We start from the raw sequence: 20,647 nt of genomic DNA on the forward strand, positions 1-20,647 counted from the left end.
TGCATCTTTGTCAGTACTTTATGGTGTCCCCCCCTCCCCTTGAGTTTTACTAGATTCCATGTGCTCTAACAACTGTGACTGGGCGCTAATGACCTCAGTAGTTGAGCGCCCTTAAATCCCACCAAAAAAAAAAAAAAATCTCCTTAACAACACAGGCACTGCAATACTGTAACAGAAAAATGAAGTTAAAATCCCATTCAAATGTTCTATCATTACATGTGTTATACAATTTTATGTTATTAGCATTGATTGAAAGATCAAAAAATATTTTACCATCACAAATTTCATAAATTTAGACAACATTGTCGATGGAGTAAGCGATCTGGTGATATATTTAGGTTAAAATCAACAGTCGAGATCGCAATAATATTTGTTTATTCACCGGTTTCGGCTCATGTTAATGCCATCTTCAGAATTTTTGGCCCCTTATGGCTGGTGCTGACGGCTCTTCGGGTTTCTCGTCGTAACACCATCGTATACTGTGTGATTATACTGTGTACAATCGTGGTTCCACGGGAAAACGGAGCCGCCAGCACCAGCCATAGCATTCCGTCTTCAGGCCACAAGTGAGCCGTCGGCACCATCCGACCGCCGTGTCATCCTCAGCTGAGGATGTGGACAGGAGGGGCGTGTGGTCAGCATATCGCTCCCCCGGTCGTTATGATGGGAGGCCGAGTGCACCCCGAAAAATGGCAAGAGCGCGTGGCGGCCCGGATGGTCAACCATCCAAGTGCCGGCGACGCCCGACAGCGCTTAACTTCGGCGATCTTACGGGAACCGTGTATCAACTGCGACAAGGCCGTTGCCTCCGTAAGTGGCCAAAAATTCTGAAAATGTCTTTAACATAAGCCGAGAGGGGCAAAGAAACAAATGTTGTTGGTTCATATTTACTAAGATGGTAACTGTTCTTTCGGACATGTCCGAAAGAACAGATACCATCGGTGACCAAGCAGCTCGTTAGAATGAAATTAGAATGAAATGGACACCCTTAGCTGCTTACATGTCTGAAAGAACAGATACCATCTTAGTAAATACATAGTTAAGGCTCACCGGCCACTTGACCATCTTCTTCTTCTGTACGAATGCCCATACAGTGCCCGAACTCTTACGGGAATCGGCAACGCGCCGCGAGTAATGAGTACAGATGGGCGGGGGCACTACGAATGTAGTCAGGGACAATACGTTGAGAATGTGGGTTTCGCGGGAGGCGTGCCACAGATAAATCCCTGCAGTCGCGCTATCCTCTGTGTCCTCGGTGGCTCAGATGGAAGGTTAGCAGCCCTCTGTAATAAAAAAACTGAGTTAACCGATCAAAGACGAACTTAAACGGGTGTGTTACGACGTCCGCCCCGAGCACATACAACGAACGAAAACGAACAAAATGAGATTTAACAAAAAAAGATGTAAGCAGGAGATCCCGAGTTCGAGTCGCGGTCGGGGCACACATTTTCATCTGTCCCCGTTGACGTATATCAACGCCTGTAAGCAGCTAAGGTTCATTTCATTGCTATTGGTTCAAATGGCTCTAAGCACTATGGGACTTACATCTGAGGTCATCAGTCCCCTAGAACTTAGAACTACTTACACCTAACTAACCTAAGGACATCACACACATCCATGCCTGAGGCAGGATTCGAACCTGCGACCGCAGCAGCAGCGCGGTTCCGGACTGAAGCGCCTAGAATCGCTCGGTCAAAACGGCCGGCCAAATGCTATTGGGATATCGACTGTTGCTTGTAACGTATCTTCTGGTAAACCTTCCGGGATGTAAGGTCGTGGTCCATGAAACTCTTCAGCTCGTAACGTTTCGCCCAGAGCTGCGCTGGACATCTTCAGAGGGGTGTTTCTCCTCCGGTGAGAAACACCCCTCTGAAGATGTCTAGCGCAGCTCTGGACGAAACGTTAGGAGCTGAAGAGTTTCATGGACCACGACCTTACATCCCGTAAGGTTTACCAGAAGATATGTCATCCGGTCGTGAAAGCTTTCATAGTATGTTGCTTGTAACCTAAACATTACCAATCTTGAAACTTCCTGGCAGATTAAAACTGTGTGCAGACCGACTCGAACTCGGGACATTTGCCTTTCGCGGGCAAGTGCTCTACCATCTGAGCTACCCAAGCACGACCCACGACCCGTCCTCACAGCTTTAATTCCGCCACTACCTCGTCTCCTACTCGTGCGAGGGTAGCTCAGATGGTAGAACTCTTGCCTGCGAAAGGCAAAGGTTCCGAGTTCGAGTCTCGGTGCGGCACGCAGTTTTAATCTGCTAGGAAGTTTCGTATCGGCAGCGCAAACTCCGCTGCACAGTGAAAATTTCATTCTAGATACATACCCCAGGCTGTGGTTAAGCCATGTCTCCGCAATATCCTTTCTTCCAGGAGTGCTATAGTTCAATTCTTTTAACTTCGCGCATGCCCGCCCAGACGCGGGAGATTGCTGCATTGCCAGTTGTTCGCACCAAGAGAAGCAGCGCCGTAGTATAGTTCGCAAACTTACGTTTAGGGGGGAGCGCGCAGTTTATGAAGTAAAGCCACCACGGCCGCATTAACCCTTTCGATGCTACAAAGACGTGCTCCCCGCTTTCCGTGCTGTGCGCGATTTTGTCATCACTGCACTGCTCGCCTGTGCAGACACATGGTGTTCATACTGCTTTGACACACTTTATCGTTCGATTTCACAAAAACTATTTGGCCCAAAAATTTGATTTTTAAACATCATCTTGACTGATACCTTCCCCCCATAAATGACTTAATTTTGTTTCGATGTTCAACGCAGTTATTGTGCAGCATTAGATGTAGTAAACCATTGCACGAAATTTTGAAGAGTTTGCAGAGGTAAAAGTCGGTAGCGTATACTTTCCGTATGGTCGATTTTAGTTGCCACTAGAAATTTCCAAAAATTACGTTCAAACGAATAAAATTCATGAAGTAAGACACTTCGATATTGTTTTTAAATAAACAAAATATTAAGCACCAATCAATGTTTGAACTCAGAACGTTTCGCTTACCAACCCTACACTTTAATCATTAAATTTTTTTTTTAATCATTGTGTTTGGTCGTTGCGGACGTCGCAAGACATCCTGTTCAAGTTCGGTGGTTGAGCCTTCGACTCAGTTTTTTTTAATTACAGAGGCCAACCGGCGCTCTGACCGAACACGCTGAGCTACCGTGCTGGCAGTCATTACGCTAACACAGCTAGTCATTCAGTACATCTCCCGGAGGACTTTAAAATATCACGCAAAATACCGACAAACACTGCTGGCATGATTATGAATTACTCACGTTTGGTCGAAGTACATTAGGAAATAAACAAGTACCGCTGTTCTTTATTCGGAAAAAGCGGTTTGTGGGAATGATACAAACACCTTTCCTTGCTATCGCCTGAATTAGGAGGCTTATTGCTTGTTTGGTTTAATTAATTAATTGATTATGAAGCAATCGGTATAAAGAATGCTTTTTCCAAACTTTCTATAAAAGAAAGTCTGCTATCAAGACATTGCTTTTGTTCAATTACTTTATTTATGACTGAACGTTTCTAAAACTGAAGACACTCATCTGTGCTCTGCACTGCAGTCGAGCTCTGGCAACGTCGTTCCTGTTCATTGGCTGACTGTGTTTTGTGATGTCAGATGCGCAGAACGAACCTAAACTCGGCCGCCGTCATAAATGACGCGCACTTTAGTTCTGCAAGGTACGCAGCAGAGCTTCTGTGAAGTTTTTAAGGTGGGAGACGAGGTACTGGCGGAATTAAAGCTAGGGGGACGTGTCGTGAGTCGTGCTTGGGTAGCTCAGTTAGTAGAGCACTTGCCGCCGAAAGGCAAAGGTCCCGAGTTCGAGTCTCGGTCCGGCACACAGGTTTAATCTGCCAGGGAGTTTCATATCAGCGCACACTCCGCTGCAGAGTGAAAATTTCATTCTGATTACTAATCTTATGTAACTTAATACTATTGAAAGTAATTGAAAAATAAAATAAAACACACACATTCTAGAACTTCCACTCCCTTACGCGATGGCCTGTGTGTCTATAAAATCAGAATACTGACGTGTTCGTTAACAGTAATTTGACTAAAGTGGACGCCATTGTATCAACCCTGCGACGACAGGTGAATAGTTACATTCGCTGATTACTGCCCTGTTCTCATCGCACAGCAAAAGGTAGCTGACATGTAGGAGCGATGGAGTCACAGTATACCCTTTGATCCCTCATCAGATTCTGGCTCCAGCTTTCGAGAAAATGCCTTTGTATGCGTTGTGGTTTGCCGCGAAACTAACGCCTAACCGCGAGGTATTTATTAGCGTTAACGATGTTGATTTTCCTAATGGTTTTCAGTTGACAGACTAAAAAAATACGACCGCGACATATGCGACTTCGCACGTTGCCCGTAGTGTTCAAAACTGTTATGCTTTCAATGTCTTTATGACTGCTGTGGTCATAGGGAAGGCAATGGTTATCTACAGGTAAAAAGCAGAAATGGAAGCAAAAATTGAAATATTAGACTTTGTTTTTATTTTCAGTTACCGATAGAATATAAAATGATATAAATTCTGTAATGATAAAATCTGTTAATAAGATCTCAAACAATTACTTCAGTTGTCGATAATTTCACTGTATTTCACGATGCCACAACAATATTCACGTCACGTACATCCTCAACAACAAAATATGAAGGGAGAGCAGCATTGGACACCAGCTAGACCTCTTAATCACTATGCAACCGTTCAGACGGTCTCATTATTTGCGAAGTTTCGTCCGTGTCCTAGAGCGACCTTTGGCTGGTTCCCCTTGTAAGAGTACAATGATAAAGGTTTGAGTAAGGTTTTAAAAACTGCTCGCAAAACTGTTTCAGTTGACGACGTATTAACTTTTAGTCTGAGACCAAGCATTCTTGCTAACATACTTTTATTTTCAGGCCTCAGAAATGTTTTTCACTGTGTTGGCCTGGAAAAATGAGTTCTGGCATACTCTCTCTCAATCCTGTCGTGTGGTATAATGTTCTGGGATCGTGGAGCTGAGAAAAGAAAATATTTGCTCTACAGATACCAGTTGTCCAATATTACTGTTACCAGCAACCATTAGTATTTCTATACGTACCTCTGGAAATAACCAGTTATTCCGGCAGTTATTTCCGTGGAATTCCGATCAAGAATAACTGCCAAGATGTGAAACATAGCGGTTCTGGTCGCTTCAGTCCGTAGCCACTCGGCGGCTACGGTCGCCGGTTCGAATCCGGCCTCGGGCATGGATGTGTGTGATGTCCTTACGTTAGTTAGGTTTACGTAGTTCTAAGTGTAGGGGACTGACGACCTCAGATGTTAAGTCCCATAGTACCTAGAGCCATTTGAGAAACATAGAAATAGATATCCTTTGTGTCGCAAAGTCGCTTAAATCACTTCATGAAAGCAAGGCTTCCGGTACAGATTGTATACCAATCAGGTTGTTCTCAGAGTATGCTGATACAATAGCTCCATATTTAACAATTATATACAACCACTCGCTCACAGAAAGATCCGTACCTAAAGGCTGGAAAATTGCTCAAGTGACACCAATACCCAAAAAGGGAAGTAGTAGTAATCCGTTGAATTACAGGCTCACATTACTAATGTCGATTTGCAGTAGGGTTTTGGAACATATGCTGTATTCGAACATTATGAAGTACCTCGAAGAAAACTATTTATTGACACATAGTCAGCACAGATTCAGAAATTATCGTTCTTGCGGAACACAAATAGCTCTTTATACTCATGAAATAATGAGTGCTATCGAGAGGGGATGTCAAATTAATTCCATATTTTTAGATTTCCAGAAGGCTTTCGACACCATTCCTCACAAGCGTCTTCTAACCAAACTGCGTGCCTACGGAGTATGGCCTCAGTTGTGCGACTGGATTCGTGATTTCCTGTCAGAGAGGTCAGTTCGTAGTAATAGACGGAAAGTCATCGAGTAAAACAGAAGTAATATCCGGCGTTACCCAAGTAAGTGTTATAGGCCCTATATTGTTCCCGATCTATAGTAACGACATATGAGACAATCTGAGTAGCCGTCTTAGATTGCTTGCAGATGATGCTGTCATTTACCGTCTTGTAAAGTTATCAGATGACCAAACGAATCGCAACATGATTTATATAAGATATCTGTATGGTGCGAAAAGTGGCAATTGATACGAGTGAAGTTATTCTCATGAGCACTAAAAGAAATCCACTAAATTTCGATTACGCGATAAGTCACACAAATCTGAATACTGTAAATTCAACTAAATACTTAGCGATTTAAATTACAAATAACCTTAATTGGAACGATCACATAGATAATATTGTGGGTAGAGCCAACCAAAGACTGCGATACATTGGCAGAACATTAGAAGGTGGAACAGGTCTACTAAAGAGACTGCTTACATCACGCTTGTCCTCCCTTTTCTGGAGTATTGCTGTGTGGTGTGGGATCCGCATCAAATGGGACTAACGGATGACATCGAAAAAGTACAATGAAGGGCAGCTCGTTTTGTATTACGGCGACGTATGGGAGATAGTGCCACAGACATGATACGTGAATTGGAGTGGTAATCATTAAAACAAAGGCGTTTTTCTTTGCGACGGGATCTTCTCATGAAATTTCGATCACCAGTTTGCGAAAAATTCTGTTGGCAGGCACCTACATAGGGAGAAATGATCATCACGATGATATACGAGAAATCAGGGCTCGCACAGACAAATGTAAGTGCTCGTTTTTCCCGCGCACCGTTCGAGAGTGGAACGGTAGAGAGACAGCTTGGACGTGGTGTATTGAACGCTCTGCCAGGCACTTTATTGTGAATACCAGAGTAATCACGTAGATGTAGATCTTAACGTCATTGTCATTTATTCATGATCAAACAGAGTTAGACCTAACTAGAAGTACATTCGTCGGTAAATAGACAGCACCCAGTATTTGCAGTTACTCACCAGCTGTTTCCGTGGTACTGCGAAGGTAACGTGGTCAGGGCATTCATTATTCGTGGTAAGACAGAGCGAGACCAGAGGGGAGGTAATGGCGTGTGCTCAAGTTGACATAACAGATGACGTGCGCGCAATTGGCTGTTGTCGAAATGCCGGCCCGTGTGGCCAAGCGGTTCTAGGTGCTTCAGTCTGGAACCGCGTGACCGCTACGGTCGCGGGTTCGAATCCTGCCTCGGGCGTGGATGTGTGTGGTGTCCTTAGGTTAGTTACGTTTAAGTAGTTCTAAGTTCTAGGGGACTGGTGACCACAGATGTTAAGTCCCATAGTGCTCAGAGCCATTTGAACCATTTTTTGTTGTCGGAATAACTACCTGGCACTGGTGAAACAGGTTATTTCGCCAAAAGTGAGTACTCAGTAACCTGTTATTTAATCCAGTTAAGCTATTTTCTGCCACCGCTAGTTTGCTAAAAAGTTCCTGAATGAGATTTTCACTCTGCAGCGGAGTGTGCGCTGATATGAAACTTCCTGGCAGATTAAAACTGTGTGCCGTTGGAAGGTAAGTTTGGAAGGTAGGAGACGAGATACTGGCAGAAGTAAAGCTGTGAGGATGAGGCGTGAGTCGTGCTTGGGTAGCTCAGTTGGTAGAGCGCTTGCCCGCGAAAGGCAAAGGTCCCGAGTTCGAGTCTCGGTCCGGCACACAGTTTCAATCTGCCAGGAAGTTTCGCTAAAAAGTTGTTTGCCGATCCCACCCCGCGTGAAGCGAGGCACGCTGCTGTGCGGAAAAGTCGAAAATGAGAATACTCTGTCCACCTCATACACTGAGATGGGGAACGTCATCTGGTGCCTCCAAATAAAGTGTCAGATTTCCTTTTTCCCGGCGGAGTGCAACAACTAGACTCAACCAATTGTTGGAAATCCCACACAGAAATACTGAGCTTGTGGATAGTATACCACGACGAATACAGGCATGCATCAATGCAAGAGGAGGTGCTGCTGGGTATTAGAGGTACCGGTGTGTACAGCAATCTGGACCACCACCTCTGAAGGTCTCGCTGTATGTGTGGTTTTCATGAGCAATAAAAAGGGTGGAAATGATCAAGTTGGTCTCTGTTCCAATTTTCTGTACAGGTTTCGGAACTCTCGGAACCGTGATGATGCAAGACATTTTTTTTGATGTTTGTATTTGACTAACATTGCAGGATCACAGGTTAGTGCAAGACCGAGATAACCCATTGAAAATGTAAAATGCTGTAACCTCAATAAGCGGTGTGACCGCCAGAATGTTGGATGTGAGCATGCATATTTTTCATGCATTGTGTTGCACAGGTGCTGGATAGAACTGTGTGCCTGTTGCACTTGGTCAGTCAGTACATGGATGGGTAATGTTCTTTGTGGATGCTGCTGGTGCCGTCGTCTGATCGTGACCCATATGTGCTCAGTTGGAGAGAGATCTGGTGATGTAGCAGGCCTAGTCAATATGCCGATTCTGCGAGACTGTTGGCTTACAACAGCGGTATGTGAGTCAGCGTTGTCCTGTTGGAGTGCTATTCGTGAATGGCAGCACAATAGGTCCAATTACCAGAGTGAGGTATAGTTTTGCAGTCAGGGTGCGTGAGACAACCACAAGAGTGATCCTACTGTCACACAAAATGGCACTCCAGGCTATAACTCAGGTGTAGGTCCAGTGTGCCTAGCATAAAGACAGGTTGATAGCAGGGCCTCAAGTGTCCTCCTTCTGACCAGCACAGAGCCAAGGCAGAACCAGCTTTCATGAACCAGCTTTCATCAGAAAGTACAAAAATGGTTCAAATGGCTCTGAGCATCTGTGGTCATCAGTCCCCTAGAACTTAGAACTACTTAAACCTAACTAACCTAACGACATCACACACATCCATGCCCGAGGCAGGATTCGAACCTGCGTCCGTAGCGGTCACGCGGTTCCAGACTGAAGCGCCTAGAACCGCACAGCCACACTGGCCGCCTCAGAAAGCACAACTGACCTCCAACCATCTCTACAATGAGCTCTCACTGACACCATTGAAGTCGCAAATGGCGATGGTTTGGGGTCAGCGGAATGCACGCTACAGTGCGTCTAGCTCAGAGCTGTCCTTAAAGTAGCCGATTTGTAACGGTTGGTTGTGTCACTGTGGTGCCAACAATTTCAATTGTTGCTGCAGATGCGCTAGAGCCAAATGCTGAACACGATGGTCTCCCCTTCGGAAGTGTCATGTGGCCATCCAGAGCCCAATGTTTTTTTGGCCACACATTCTCATGACCACTGCTGCCAGAGTGGCTACATTCCTGCCATGTCTTTCTGTAGTATCGTGGAAGGAACGTCCAGCTTTTCGTAGCCCTATTACATGATCTCGTTCAACCTCAGTGAGGTGTCCATAATGGCGTCATTGTCGCCTTAGTCATTCTTACACCAGCTCACCATTTCCAGTCTAAAATGTAACTAACCGTCACGACCGTTACAACGTGTATTTAAAGCAAACCTGATTTGCATCGCCAACAGCCTTGTCGCAGTGGCTACACCAGTTCCAGTCAGATCACCGGAGTTAAGCGCTGTCGGGCTGGGCTAGCACTTGGATGGGTGACCATCTGGTCTGCCGCACACTCAGCCCTTGAGAGGCAAACTGAGGCGATACTTGATTGAGATGTAGCAGCTCCGGTCTCGTAAACTGACATACGGCCGGGAGAGCGGTATGCTGACCACATGCCCCTCCATATCCCCATCCTGTGATGTGTGTGGGCTGAGGATGACACGGCGCCCGGTCGGTACCGTTTGGCCTCCCAAGGCCTGTTCAGACGGAGTCTGAGTGATTTGCATCCTCATAGTTGCGCTACTAGCGCCACTCTTATGTGACTGGTGCGATGTGTGTACTAGACACCATGTAGGAACACGGCTAACAATTTTCGTTATGTCACACAACTCCATCCTGGTAATGCGGTTTCTTCCCGGCAGTTTGTATTTGTATATAAGGATAAAAATCGCCACTGTGAAACAAGCTACTGCTGCTTCTACAGTACTACTCACCTACTGTTTCTACCTAACACTTCAACCAAAGCAATTATGTTAACTTCCCACAGAATACAATTACCTGCCCATACGCTGGAGAAGTAAAGATCTCCAGTACAGATCAAGGTCACGTGACACTTGCGACGCTGAGTCCATATACGCAGATAAACTGCAGTAGTAATCACTAACATCATACTCTTACCTCTGTTTTGTATATTTGGACGATGTCTGTCTCAAGTCTACTAACTACCTGCAATATATTTTACGCAGCTGTTACCAAACTACATATTTTCACCCCAAAAAAGTCATTAATCTAAATGGTCTTCATCACATGTCCACTTAGAAATAGAGAAAGATTACTACAGAGTGTCCCAGAAGAACACTTTTCTTGTGCAGTATAACACGCCACTCTCATCCCTAGATAGTGATGTATGGTATGCATAGGACTTACTTTTACATCTAATATTGTAGTTAGTTGTAAAATGACCCTTAATGTTTATGATATACTGAGGTCATTCCACTTTGCTCATACAATCGGTGAGACCTCTTATGACCTTAGACATCTTTAAGACTATATGTGACAGCTCTATAATTAGCAAGGAAACACAGTGGAAGGGTATGGTAAAGAAGTGCTACACACGAGGAAAGACCAAATGTAAATGATGAATTTATAACTGTAGAACTGTTGTTTGACGGACTAGATGCGCACCACTGTGTTTGGGGAAAGTGTTGATGGCAGTGGGTCACACATTGCACTCTGATTGCCATTGCCTCCACCAGAAATCTCCAGGATGCCTCCCTGACACGCCCAATGGGAAATCCTCTTATTGGAATTTAATTTGTGTCATTTGTATTGACACTGTACAGAGTTTGTTTAAAGATTCTGGTATCTGGTTTTTAAACATTGGAGTCGGTGGTTATATGCTAATTGACAACAGTCATTGATGACCACCAAGAACAGTGAGTCATGCCAGTAAAATATAGGAAGACCAGTTACTTAGTAGTGTATCGACACCCCCCTCCCCCCCCCCCCCAAGAGTCTATGCTGGTATTGTGTCTGTATGAATTGGGAGTGAGTGTTGGGCAAGCAAAAGGTTGTGGTGCTGCAATGGAGAAGTAACTCAATAAGTAATACCCTGTTATCAGTATCATCTCAAAAGCTGTGATAATCTGAGTCTACTTCTGGAACGATTGCATCGTCTTAGTACAATGGATGGCATGTTCACAATGATTCACTCAACATTTCGTGTACACATGGTCGGTCGTCGTCATGTTTGAATATGTTGAGGAGTAATTTGTCTGACTGTAGCAGTTTCCCAGAGCTAATGTTTCTCAGTTAGCCCCTCCCTCCCAAACTTTGGTAGCATATGACCAGTAAGCTTCGTGAATCAGCTCCTGCGTGCAACATATGGGAGTAGCAATTAACAACAGATTCCAGTCGCAAAATATCGTTGTTTTCCTAAATGTCAAGATAGAGTAGAAGTCGCTTAGTAAAACACTTGTCTCTTGTTAGTATTGTCCTACGTCAACATTTTGAAAGACTTAATGTTCAAGTAACACTGGAATGTGTATAGAAGTTAAAGAAATGAGGTTTCTGACACTTCTATGGTGATGCAGTATATAATCAGGATGTCACTGGTCAGGTGCATAATGAGGATATTGAAATAATAAGGTTCAAATGGCTCTAAGCGCTATGGGGTCATCAGTCCCCTAGACTTAGAACTACTTAAACCTAACTAACCTAAAGACATCACAGCATGGGCGTACCCCCCCCCCCCCCAGAAGATATTCGAACTCGTTCACGCAGATCCGGGAGTAATTTTTTCGTCTTCGGCACGTTACTGTCTGCAGGGAAGTTTATAGAAATAATAAACTGAGCGATAAGCAATCCGCTCTGCTACTCGCAGGTATGTTATGTCGCCAAGGAACAGCGTATTCACTTGTAGGCAGTAAGGGATCATGACTGTGTGAAGTTTCTAACGAACAACATGGTTTCGCCTCTTACATTTAAATGCAAAATGCTTTTCTGCTCCCAAACTATTAATTTTTTAGTTACAGGTGACGCTAACTGTAGATTAATAGCATTTGACGGGCAGGTTATGACAAACAGTAGATGGCGAGACATTTAGTGCAAGCGATTTATAAAATAATTTTTAGAACGTTCCACAAAACTGGCCATCGCGGAAAATACTACCGGGCACTTCAGTAAAAGCCCCATTAGGGCTGCCTGAAGCCCTTGCTCACTTGCATAATTTAATGGGTCCATATTCTGGATTGTTACTAAGTGACGAAAAAAGATTATTTACAAAAAACTTATCGGCGGCTAGAGTGCTAGTGGAACGCACGTTCGGATTTTTGACGAGCAAGTTGCATATTCTCCCAGAGAAAAAAAAAACTCCTTTAGAACACGAAGACATTGTTATTCAGTACATCTCCTTCTTTTACAACATCTTAATCGATAAAGGTAGACCCAAAATCTCCCTTCAGTTGAGTTCTTACCAGGACATAATCGGAAACAGCGCTTTGGAGCATGTTTTCAGAAGCAAAGAGTGGAGCTTCAAGAAGGATGAGGAGAGGTGTTCAAAACCTGTCAACTGTCATTATTGCAAATTTACCTCATAAATCGTTTATTGAGTTCTGTAACTACTGGGGCTATGATTTATTTATTAAAATGATAAAATTTGTACTTGACTCAAATATGATAATATACCAAAGATTATGCGTTTCTTGTCAGTAGTATTTTTGGTAGTTATTTATTTTATTTTTTTGTAGGTATACAGTTCATTCCAAGCTTGGCATACCAGACCTCTGTCGTGGCAGTGTTTTTTTTTTTTCTGATCCCACAATACGGGATGTTGACGTACATATGGGACTTTCGATGTCCATCGCAAGAAATCGCATCCAACGATCGCTCGAAACAAAACTCGGAGCTACCGTGCAGCAGTGTTCTGCATCGCTCTGCTGAGCCCGCAGTCTAACCGGGCACACCTCGCTATGCTACTGTTCTTATATTTAAAATGTTTATTTAAAGCAGTTGTTCACTAGTTTACTGTTTTATTTAATAAGAAATGCTGCACGTTTTCTCGGATTGTACAAGTGCATTCTTGCATTTAAAATTTTTATTAAAAGCAGTTTTCCACTGGTTTACTGTTTATTAAATAAGAGGTGCTGTATGTTGTCTCGAGTCCTTGTTTCCTGATACTAGTATCACCTGCCCCCCCCCCCCCCAGTTCAGATCCTGGGTACACCCTTGCATCACAGACATCTATACCCGAAGCAGGATTCGAACCTGCAACCATAGCAGCTGCGCGGTTCCGGACTGAAGCGCCTACAACCTCTCGGCAACAGCAGCCGGCTAAACAATAAGGGAAATGCAGCTATTGTGCTATAGAAGAAATGCAGCTATTAACTGTGTGAGTCAGCAAGGATTAATAAATGGTTCAAATGGCTCTGAGTACTATGGGACTTAACATCTGAGGTCATCAGTCCCCTAGAACTTAGAACTACTTAATCCTAACTAACCTAAGGATATCACACACATCCATGCCCGAGGCAGGATTCGAACCTGCCACCGTAGCAGTCGCACAGTTCCGGACTGAAGTGCCTAGAACCGCTTGGCCAGTCCGGCCGGCTTTTAAAATCTGTTTCTTGACAAAGCTTTTCCTCTGCCTTGTAAAAGTGCTGAGGGTGCTGTGAAAGGGCAAAGGCCTGCTCAGTGGTGCCGTGTTTCAGAATCATCCTCAATGGAGACCAAGGCTGAGGACACCGTAACCGAGGACCTGGCTGCAGTGTTGGACGCCTCGGACGGCGCCATCGTGGTGCTGGTGGCGGGGGAGATGCGGCTGGTGGCGCACCGGGCAGTCCTGGCAGCCAGGAGCCCCGTGTTCGGCGCCATGTTTCGCCACGACACGCTGGAGGCCAGCAGTGGCGTGGTCACCATCAGCGACGTGGAGGGCCCAGTCCTGTGCCTGGTGGTGGGCTACTGCTACACGCTCAAGTCTCCACAGCCATCCAGCATGAGCCTTCAGCTCCTGGCGGCTGCAGACAAGTACGGCTTGCTGGGGCTGAAGGCCGACTGTGAGCAGCAGCTGGCTGCTCGACTGACAGTGGAGAACGCAGCGGACACAGCTGTGTTCGCTCTAAGGCACCCTTGTCCTACCCTCAAGTCGGCTGCCATCAGCTTCATATGGTCCAACCCCCAGGTGTTCGCCACGCAGGGCTGGGCTGATGCGGAACGCGAGCAGCCTGAAGAAACAGGTGAAGTGAATCGGCTACTCAATGAGCAACGTGAAGAAATCAGGTAAAGACAAGACAAGGCACTCCTCTGTGTTTCCCGATGGTGTGTGTGTGTGTGTGTGTGTGTGTGTGTGTGTGTGTGTGTGTGTGTGTGTGTGTATTAGCCGAATGGTCTAAGGCACTGCAGTCATGGACTGTGCGGCTGGTCCCGACGGAGGTTTGAGTCCTCCCTTGAGCATTGGTCTGTGTGTTTGTCCTTAGGATAATTTAGGTTAAGTAGAGTGTAAGTATCCCCGATGTTATTCAATCTGTTTATTGAGCAAGCAGTAAAGGAAACAAAAGAAAAATTCAGAGTAGGTATTAAAATACACGGAGAAGAAATAAAAACTTTGTGGTTCGCCGATGACTTGTAATTCTGTCAGAGACAGCAAAGGACTTGGAAGAGCAGTTGAACGGAATGGACAGTGTCTTGAAAGGAGGATATAAGATCATCATCAACAAAAGCAAAACGAGGATAATGGAATATAGTCGAATTAAGTCGGGTGATGCTGAGGGAATTAGATTAGGAAATGAGACACTAAAAGTAGTAAAGGAGTTTTGCTTTTTGGGGAACAAAATAACTGAAGATGGTCGAAGTAGAGAGGATATAAAATGTAGACTGGCAATGGCAAGGAAAGCGTTTCTGAAGAAGAGGAATTTGTTAACATCGAGTATAGATTTAAGTGTCAGGAAGTCATTTGTGAAAGTATTTGTATAGAGTGTAGCCATGTATGGAAGTGAAACATGGACGATAAATACTTTGGACAAGAAGAGAATAGAAGCTTTCGAAATGTGGTGCTACAGAAGAATGCTGAAGATTAGATGGGTAGATCACATAATTAATGAGGAGGTATTGAATAGAATTGGGGAGAAGAGGAGTTTGTGGCACAACTTGACAAGAAGAAGGGCTCGGTTGGTAGGACATGTTATGAGGCATCAAGGGATCACAAATTTAGCATTCGAGGGCAGCGTGGAGTGTAAAAATCGCAGAGGGAGACGAAGAGACGAATACACCAAGCAGATTAAGAAGGGTGGAGTTTGCAGTATGTACTGGGAGGTGAAGAAGCTTGCACAGGATAGAGTAGCATGGAGAGCTGCATCAAACCAGTCTCACGACTGAAGACAACAACAACAACAACAACAACAACAACAGTGTGTAAGCTTAGGGACTGATGACCTTAGCAGTTAAGTCCCATAAGATTTCACACACATTTAAACATTTTTTGTGTGTATGTGTGTTTTTGTTTGTTATTGTCAAGGCTACAATATTTACTACTGAGTTTCTGTTTGGTGTATCTCTGTTACGGCTACGGCAATTCTCTACACTATGTGGTCAAAAGTATCCGGACACCTGACTGAAAATGACTTAAAAGTTCGTGGCGCCCTCCTTCGGTAATGCTGGAATTCAGTATGTTGTTGGCCCACCATTAGCCTTGATGACAGCTTCCACTCTTGCAGGCATACCTTCAATCATGTTCTGCAAGGTTTCTTGGGGAATGACAGCCCATTTTTCACGGAGTGCTGCACTGAGGAGAGGCATCGATGTCGGTCGGTGAGGCCTGGCACGAAGTCGGCTTTACAAAACATCCCAAAGGTGTTGTATACGATTCAGGTCAGGACACTGTGCAGGCCAGTCCATTACAGGGATGTTAGTGTCGTGTAACCACTCCGCCACAGGCCGTGCTTTATGAACAGGTGCTCGATCGTGTCGAAAGATGCAGTCGCCATTCCCGAACTGCTCTTCCCCAGTGGGAAGCTAGAAAGTGCGTAAAACATCAACGTAGGACTGTGCTGTCATACTGAAACAGAAAACAACAAGGGGTCCAAGCCCCCTCCATGAAGAACATGACCACACCATAACACCACCGCCTTCGAATTTTACTGCTGGCACTACACACGCAGGCAGACGACATTCACCGGGCATTCGCCATACCCACACCCTGCCATCGGATAGCCACATTGTGTACCGTGATTCGTCACTCCACACAACGTTTTTCCACTTTTCAATCGTCCATCGTTTACGCTTCTTACACCAAGCGAGGTGTTGTTTGGCATTTACCGGCGTGATGTGTGGCTTATGAGCAGCTGCTCGACCATGAAATCAAAGTTTCTTCACCTCCCGCCTATCTGTCATAGTACTTGCAGTGGATTCTGACGCAGTTTGGAATTCTTGTGTGATGGTCTGGGTTGATTTCTGCCTATTACACATTATGACCCTCTTTAACCGTCAGCATTCTCTCTGTCAACAGACGAGGTCTGCCTGTACACTGTTGTGCTGTACGTGTCCCTTCACGTCCCCCCTTCACTATGACATCAGAAACAATGAACCTAGGGATGTTGAGGAGTGTGGAAATCTCGCGTACAGACGTATGACACAAGTGACACCGAATCACCTCACCACGTTCAAAGTCCATAAGTTCCACGGAGCGTCCCATAGTGCTCTCTCACGATGTCTAATGACTACTGAGGTCGCTGATAACGAGCACCTGTCAGTAGGTGGCTGCACAATGCTCCTAATATGAAAAACGTATCTTTTTTGGGGTGTCCGAATACTTTTGATCATTTAGTGTAGCTCTCAATGCTTTCATTGCCTTTTCATAACTGGTTCGATGGATCACTACATTGAACTGTTCTGTGGTTATTAGCAAATAAGTTAGATAACAAAGATCATGAATGAATCAAGATTTTAATAGCTCCAACTGTTCAGTATATAACAGTGACCTGTGCTCTTTGCGGGCCAGTAGAAGAGTGCTCAGCTCTTGGGTTGCACGAGGCAAACGTCTGTACAAAAAGTAGCTTCGCTGCTTCTACCAATAAGACAGCAATGCAGCTTAAACAGAAACAGAATATGAGCAGGAACTGTCATTCTTTACCAGCACCAGGAACTCTGGAGTATGCTGTGGTACCATACAAGGATGGCAGTCATGTATCTATCATTTTCCATTTGTGGTGTTGTCATACTATAAATTCTGACCTGTTGCAGTTTTTACACTTGAGGCATATCACTATGCCGATATCACGTCTCACAGTACACAATTAGCAGCCAGAACGACACCTTAAAGCTAACAGGTGGACCTCTCCACAGGTCAGCGGCCTAAAGCATGACAGTCACAGCTTTCACAAACAGCCCACCAAAGTGGGGAACCATGGGTTAGTGTTCCTGATGGCGCAGGAGGATATTAAAACTCGATGTGGTATTAGCGTAATAAGCTTACATAGGAATGTGATGCATTATCAGTGTGTGTAATTAAGAGCAGACGTTCCATGCACGCTGCCACAATGTGTGTCTGCCACAATACAGACATCACTACAGTTTCACCAATTTAAAGAGAGAGGACATCATTCAGGATGCATTCCCAGTAGGTTACTAAAAAGTGACAAGGGAACAATCCGAGGAGGAAATAAAAGAGCAGAAAAAAAGTCAACTAGAAGAGCACTTAAAAAAAAGGTGGCCAAAAGTTCGTTGGTAAGGAGAATAAGAAAACCGTACTGGAAAGCAGAATGTGTCTCGAGACAGAGTACTATTAGGTATGTTTGCCAATAACCAATAAGAACTAAGACGTGCAGGTCAAAGAAAGTGAAGGGGTCTCTCTTTGGTGGACATCAGATGGTTTTGAGGACAAATAAAAGACCTTATAAAAAAGTAACACGTCATAAGTGAAAATATATAGACTTTTAAAGACTAGTTTTACACAGCAGAGTGAGCTATAATTTCCTTATAGAAAGTAAAATCTGATAAAAAATAAAAATTTCGGTATGACACATTGTGTAATGTAGGCGATACAGTTGGGTACACAACTTTATCTAGATATGGAGTAAAATGTAATACACTCGGTTTGAAATGATTGAAGGGCCTTAGTGGTATAGCTACAGGATCTGTTGTTATTTAATATTTATGTATCCTCCATAAATGAAAACAGAATAAGCAGAAACACTTTCTTCAGAGAATATGTAGCTAATTTGTTTGCCAAATCACTCTCATTATGGGAACATTATAAATGAGTGGTTTACAAAGAGGTATAGAAGCCAAACTTTAATTTTACTGAACAGGTAAAAACTTAGGACATGTACAGTTCTTGCATCGCTTTACACTTACCCAGGAGCCAACTGCAGGTATATACGAGTATGTGGATGCAACGACAAGAAGTCATGCTGGAGCTTATCACAGAGCTGCATAACATCCACATCCCAACAAATGTGCGAAGTGGCCCCTGTGGGATTGCACGCAATTGGGATAGTAACAGCTGTCATGCAGGATATACATAATTGTACTTTGGCTTACACCATGTTGGAGAGCACTTGCCCATAGCTTGTACAAGGGTTAGTTTCAGTATCCTCCAGACCTGGTCTATGCAAAGTCCTCAGTTTCCCTGCACATTCGTCTGTCTGAAAGGACCCATGATCACACAAACACCCAAAACTAGCTTAAAATGTTATGTGGTGTGGTTAGTGTCTGTGAGGGTTATTGTTTTGGTATAGCCGTACTGCTGCTCTACTGTTCCCATCTGCTTGGCTGTACACAAATACAATCTCAATTTGTTCATGATATGAAAGGGAGAAAGTGATACTGTTACAGTAGCACAAATTTTGTGGTTTTCCAGGTTTGAATATAAGAATGTATGTTTCAAAAACGCGAACTTCACAACATTATTTTGTAAAAGATCATTTCTCCTTTTTTAGTTTTATCACAAGTATACAAAAACAGAAACTTATTTTTAGCTGGCTGCGGTGGCCGAGCGGTTCAAGGCGCTTCAGTCTGGAACCGCGTGACCGCTGCGGTCGCAGGTTCGAATCCTGCCTTGGGCATGGATGTGGTTCAAAATGGCTCTGAGCACTATGCGACTTAACTTCTGAGGTCATCAGTCGCCTAGAACTTAGAACTACTTAAACCTAACTAACCTAAGGACATCACACACACCCATGCCCGAGGCAGGATTCGAACCTGCTACAGTAGCAGCAGCGCGGTTCCTGACTGAAGCGCCTAGAACCGTTCTGCCACAAACGTCAGCTCACACACACACACACTCACACACACACACACACAGACATACACAGCATGTATTTCACCAGGGGGAATGACTGTTTAACAATTGCATCTTGAGATCAAGTGAACTTACTCTTAGGATTCAAAATGACAAATGAATTTCTTGAGATGTGGAATGTAAAAATTTTAATGAAGAGTGTGAGTACTTGGAGATCATGATGCAAGTATATATCCAAACCTCAATATGCAGAAATACTTTCCCAGTGATCTGTATCATAGGAGAGTACTGTATATTTTTAATTTGTCATTGTACATACGTGTTTTTATAACTGGTCACAGTTCAGCTTCCATTATAATTTAGTTTATCAGAAGTGTGTGTTTGGAGAAAAGTGTGAGAATTTCTTTGTTTTGACAGAAGGCTTCCTGCAGAGGAGAAGGACAGGAGGCTGATGGAGGCAGCTAAGGTGGGCGCCGTGGCGGAGGTGAAGGAGCTGCTCATGGCAGGGGCGGACGTGGCAGCTAGGGGTGGGTGGTGGTGGACCCCCTTGCACTATGCAGCGTGCAATGGGCACCTGGAGGTGGCGCGGTGCCTGGTAGCAGCTGGAGCCGTGGTGGATGCCAGAGACGAGTATCAGACCACGCCTCTGCACCGGGCCGCGTTCAATAGCTGCGTGGATGTGATGCGTCTGCTGTTGGCCAATTCTGCCGACCCCAACGTCAAGAATAAATGGGGGTGGACGCCAATGCACGAGTCAGCATCCAGTGGCAATACCGAAGCGGTGGCGGTGCTGCTGGAAGCGGGGGCTAACAGGCGGGTGAGGACTGACTGCGGGGAAACGGCGCTGGACATCGCCAGGCAGAAGAACCACCTGCACTTGGTAGACATGCTGAGATTAAACAAGCATTCCAACAGATAACTCTGGAGCAAGACTAAAACTGCTTCTATACCTAAGTTTGTTATTTTTTTAAAATAAGTAATACAAAAAAGTTAATCCAGCAGTCATTCTTTGTACCCAAATTTACGAGCTACAGGGCGACACAGAAAACAGGATCATTTCCACAATCCAATAAAACTAAACGTGATGAAGGAAAGAAATTTCATTAATAGTAATTGAAACCTTACAACTTTGCCATTTACAAAACATTCATGGCATTTATCATTTTTAAAAAACTACGATCCTCTGACAGCTTCCTTCTGTACAAATACACTACTGGCCATTAAAATTGCTACACCAAGAAGAAATGCAGATGATAAACGGATATTCATTGGACAAATATGTTATACTAGAACTGATACGTGATTACATTTTCACACAATTTGGGTGCATAGATCCTGAGAAATCAGTACCCAGAACAACCACCTCTGGCCGTAATAACGGCCTTGACAAGCCTGGGAATTGAGTCAAACATAGCTTGGTTGGCGTGTACAGGTACA

At 44.4% G+C, this 20,647-nt stretch overlaps 1 protein-coding gene and 1 non-coding gene across 2 annotated transcripts in view; both read left to right on the forward strand.

Moving 5' to 3' along the window:
• Nucleotides 1-20,204, forward strand: part of LOC124554188 (poly [ADP-ribose] polymerase tankyrase-1-like) — a 61,338-nt gene extending 41,134 nt beyond the window's left edge. The window contains exons 2-3 of the mRNA XM_047128260.1: nucleotides 13,686-14,253; nucleotides 19,628-20,204. Of these exons, the coding sequence (XP_046984216.1) occupies nucleotides 13,697-14,253; nucleotides 19,628-20,129 (1,059 nt within the window). The 5' untranslated portion in view covers nucleotides 13,686-13,696 and the 3' untranslated portion in view covers nucleotides 20,130-20,204. The remainder of the gene's footprint in view (nucleotides 1-13,685; nucleotides 14,254-19,627) is intronic.
• Trnas-cga lies at nucleotides 7,557-7,631 on the forward strand. The gene has a single exon. It is a non-coding gene; the product is annotated as a tRNA-Ser (tRNA).
• Nucleotides 20,205-20,647: the final 443 nt, after the last annotated feature.

The sequence above is a fragment of the Schistocerca americana genome, chromosome 11 (assembly GCF_021461395.2).
Source record: "Schistocerca americana isolate TAMUIC-IGC-003095 chromosome 11, iqSchAmer2.1, whole genome shotgun sequence".
NCBI lineage: Eukaryota > Metazoa > Arthropoda > Insecta > Orthoptera > Acrididae > Schistocerca > Schistocerca americana.